General features: G+C 39.8%; 1 protein-coding gene across 1 annotated transcript in view; it reads right to left on the bottom strand.

The window, feature by feature from the left end:
* Nucleotides 1–3,543, bottom strand: part of LOC122351740 (calcium homeostasis endoplasmic reticulum protein-like) — a 9,704-nt gene extending 6,161 nt beyond the window's left edge. The window contains exons 1-5 of the mRNA XM_043249012.1: nt 3,291–3,543; nt 3,075–3,110; nt 1,674–1,840; nt 524–661; nt 294–445 (exon numbers count right to left, since the gene is read on the bottom strand). Of these exons, the coding sequence (XP_043104947.1) occupies nt 294–445; nt 524–661; nt 1,674–1,840; nt 3,075–3,110; nt 3,291–3,543 (746 nt within the window). The remainder of the gene's footprint in view (nt 1–293; nt 446–523; nt 662–1,673; nt 1,841–3,074; nt 3,111–3,290) is intronic.
* Nucleotides 3,544–3,545: the final 2 nt, after the last annotated feature.

The following is a 3,545-nucleotide window of genomic DNA, read 5'->3' as shown; positions in this document are numbered from 1 at the left end:
GTTTTTTTACAGCAGTTAGCTTCCAACGCTTTTTTTATTAAGTTCAAAAAGTAAGATTACTACATCTAAAATAGAAAATAAAGATTAAAAACAGATATATTTTAAAATAACAAATTATATCACTTTACACGCTATATAAAAATTTAGTAAACACTTCACAGTATGCTGTACATATTTAAAGCAAAGAAAAATTACAAACAACAAAACTGAAAAAGACATAAAACTCCACAAATCATTAATGTTATAATACTATCCCAGCATGCTGAGCTGATGTATTCAGTTGTGCGTCTCACCAGTGATGCAGCACGTCATTGGTCAGATAGATGAGATGCAGGCGGAGCTCGAAGTGCGCCCCGTCCGCCGTGATGCGGTTCCTGAGATGCGACGCCATCAGCTCACAGTGCGGCGGGGCCTTAGCGTTACTGAACATCCAGTTCTTCCCAGCCTGAGCGGCAGAAACAAGCAGAGAATGAGTATCGCGCGAGGCGGAGCGGCGCCGGCGAGGCAGGTGAGCGGCTCGTACCGAGATGGCGTCTTTGGTGCAGGTGTCGATGATGGGCTGCAGCAGGTTGTCGAACTCGTTGGTGTCCAGCTGCGTCTCCACCAGCAGCTTCTGCATCTGCTGCTCCATCGCCAGAGAGATGGCGGCCGTCACCTGCTCCTGAAACGACAAAACACACATTTACCAAACAGGAAACACCTACGGTCAGAGGTCTGGGGTCAGTTCGACTATTTTGGGGTATAAAATGAACACTTTGATGCATTAAAGCTAGTTTTTTTTAGCTTTTCAATTAAAATTCTGCTCTCCACAAAGCAAAGATACATATATATATATAAAACTTTTACTTGAAGTCTTTTTTGTAGCTAAAATGTTTAAGAAAGTCACTAGCATGCTTTAACATGTTACTATGACATTTAACACACCGCTAGCACCATTTCGTGCATTGCTAACATGATTTAAATACAACAGAACATGTTGCTAACATAACTTAGCAAGTCTTTAACCTGTTTTAACATATTGCCAACACGCTTTATACAGTGCTAACAAGATAACACACTGCTGGCATGTTTTTGGTGAAAAGAAATCATGTCGCTAACATGTTTTAGCACATTGTTAGCATGATTTTAACATATTACTAGTATGAATTAGCATGTTGTCCTAAGCTAATAACAGACAGCTTAAATTCTGTATATATTATTTATTTGACAAAAGTTTTGACTCAATGAAAGTCTATGGGAAAACATTACTAACACACAGCTAACATGAATTAGCATGTTGTAAGAACTATTCAACACAATGCTAGTTTTAACACAATTCTAACATGATTTATTACATTGCTAGCATGTTGTCCTAGGACAGTTGTTTAGCTTTGCTAATAACAGACAGCTTAAATACTGTATATACTATTTAGGTACAAAAGTTTTCACACCCTCATTGAACAATTACGGGATGTTTCGTAATTTAACTGCCCTTTTAACGAAAACCGTCTAATCAATTAAAAAGGTTTTAGCAATTTGATTCAGACCAATCTGAAGGTCTGACCCAGATTTTTTGGTTTTGGACTAAATTCAGTCATAGTATTTGACAATATTACTATGTTCTTAATCAAACCAATGCAGACCGTCACACAGACCTTTGGATGGAGGGGGGTCAAAAACTTTTGATCGCTCACCTGTCTGAGGCTGAGCAGGTGCTGCTCCTGCTGCTGCAGGTTCCACTGGCTCTGCTGGATCAGCTCCTCCACAGACGGCGTGCTCGGAGGGATCGGCGGCGGCGGGAGCATCGACATCGGCGCAGGAACCTCGGCCACCTCTTTCCCCAGGGGTTTACAGAGCGCTGCTAATCACAAGAACACACAGACGCAAATCTATAACTCTGAGGCGGACGGCCGCCCGCCAACGTGACTCCCGTTTGAATGGACGTTCCCAGAGCAAAGCCGTTCAGATCGGAGAAACATGCAGGAAATCAGTCATGCTGGATCGCTGCCCTCTGATTTTCCATGTCTGGAGACAGTCGCATGAAAAACCCGGAAACATTAAGCCGAGGAAAGCATTATACACTGACTGCAAATAACTGAGGGGAGAAGAAATCAAGTGAAGAACCCAAAGAAAAGCTGCTTCATTTCGGCTTCTTTAGGCAGGAAATCCAACTTAAGTTTGAATACTTTTATTGAATATTTGCAAAAGTAAACCAAAAAAAGTAATGTATGTAGCAAAAAAAAGTGCAGGAAAGTAACGCTTACTTAAAAAAAATAAAAATTGTTCACCTTAAAGTGTAATTCTTCTGAAAATGTGCTCACCGTCAGACCAAGGCATGAATAAGTTTCTTCATTAACGTATGTGTAGGAATGTAGTAATATCATCACAATGAGTGCCGTCAGAATGAGAGTCCAAACAGCTGATAAAAACACCACAATAATCCACACCACTCCAACAACACAAGACCAAAGCTGAACGTTTCTAACAAACAAATCCATTAACTTAAATTTAACATTTTTATTAATCCATAACAAATCCAAAACCCCATTCCCTGTTGTCTCTCAGATCAAAATCCACCCATATATATACACGTTTAGAACGCTTTTAACTTTAACCGTTTTCTTTTGGCAAACGGCGTTTGACCTGTGCATTTTTCTCTCCTGATTCAGACCGGATTACTTTTTCACCGAAAAAAGCAACGTTATGGAGTCAGAACTCCTCACGCGAGTCAAAAAAAAAAGCGATTTGTTTCTTATAAAACTTGTCGAGATGTTAAACGATATTATCAGCCGTTTGGACTCCCATTCCGACGGCACCCATTCACCACAGAGCATCCATTGCTGAGCGAGTGATGTACTGCTACACTTCTCCACATCTCGGACAGTCTGAGGGTGAAGACATCTTCAGCTAATGATCATTTTCGGGAGAGCCGTTAACTCTTTCTACAGGTCGATATCGGTCTACAAAAATGTAAGCCATAACATTATCTGACAAATGAAATTTAAAAAAAAAAGGTTTCAAGCACTAATGATGCAGAGGAACTCCATGAACACCAGGCAAAATGAAACATTATTGATCATCGGTCTAATAAATACCTTCCATTTTATATTCATCATCATGAGTGCCAGAATCTATAAAGGAGAGAAGCACACCTTAAACACGAATACATACACAATACAGCAGAGTTACCTAAAACTAAAACAGTAACATATATATATAAAAATCAATCAATCAATCAAATCAAACTACTACCAACTACAATACAACGTATATAATAATAAAACTCTCTCTGAAGTGGTTCATTGACGTACGCTGCTGCTGTTCGATGGCCAGTTTGTATTTGTAGTAGCCGAAATATTCCCCTCCGAACAGAAAGGAGAACTTGGGGTTGTCCTTCTGCTTCTCCATAGTCATCTTCTCAAACTCGGGTCCATTTCGGGCAACAAACTGAGCCAGTTTGTCAATGACATTACGCAGCTCTTGATCTGATGGGAAAATCAAAGAGAGATGGGGAAAATTCAACACATACCAACACAAAGAAAAATAAACAGTATATATATACATAT

This window comes from Puntigrus tetrazona, chromosome 9 (genome assembly GCF_018831695.1).
Source record: "Puntigrus tetrazona isolate hp1 chromosome 9, ASM1883169v1, whole genome shotgun sequence".
Classification (NCBI taxonomy): Eukaryota; Metazoa; Chordata; class Actinopteri; order Cypriniformes; family Cyprinidae; genus Puntigrus; species Puntigrus tetrazona.
Note: the sequence above shows the minus strand (reverse complement) of the source record. Positions and strands in the feature narration are given on the sequence as shown.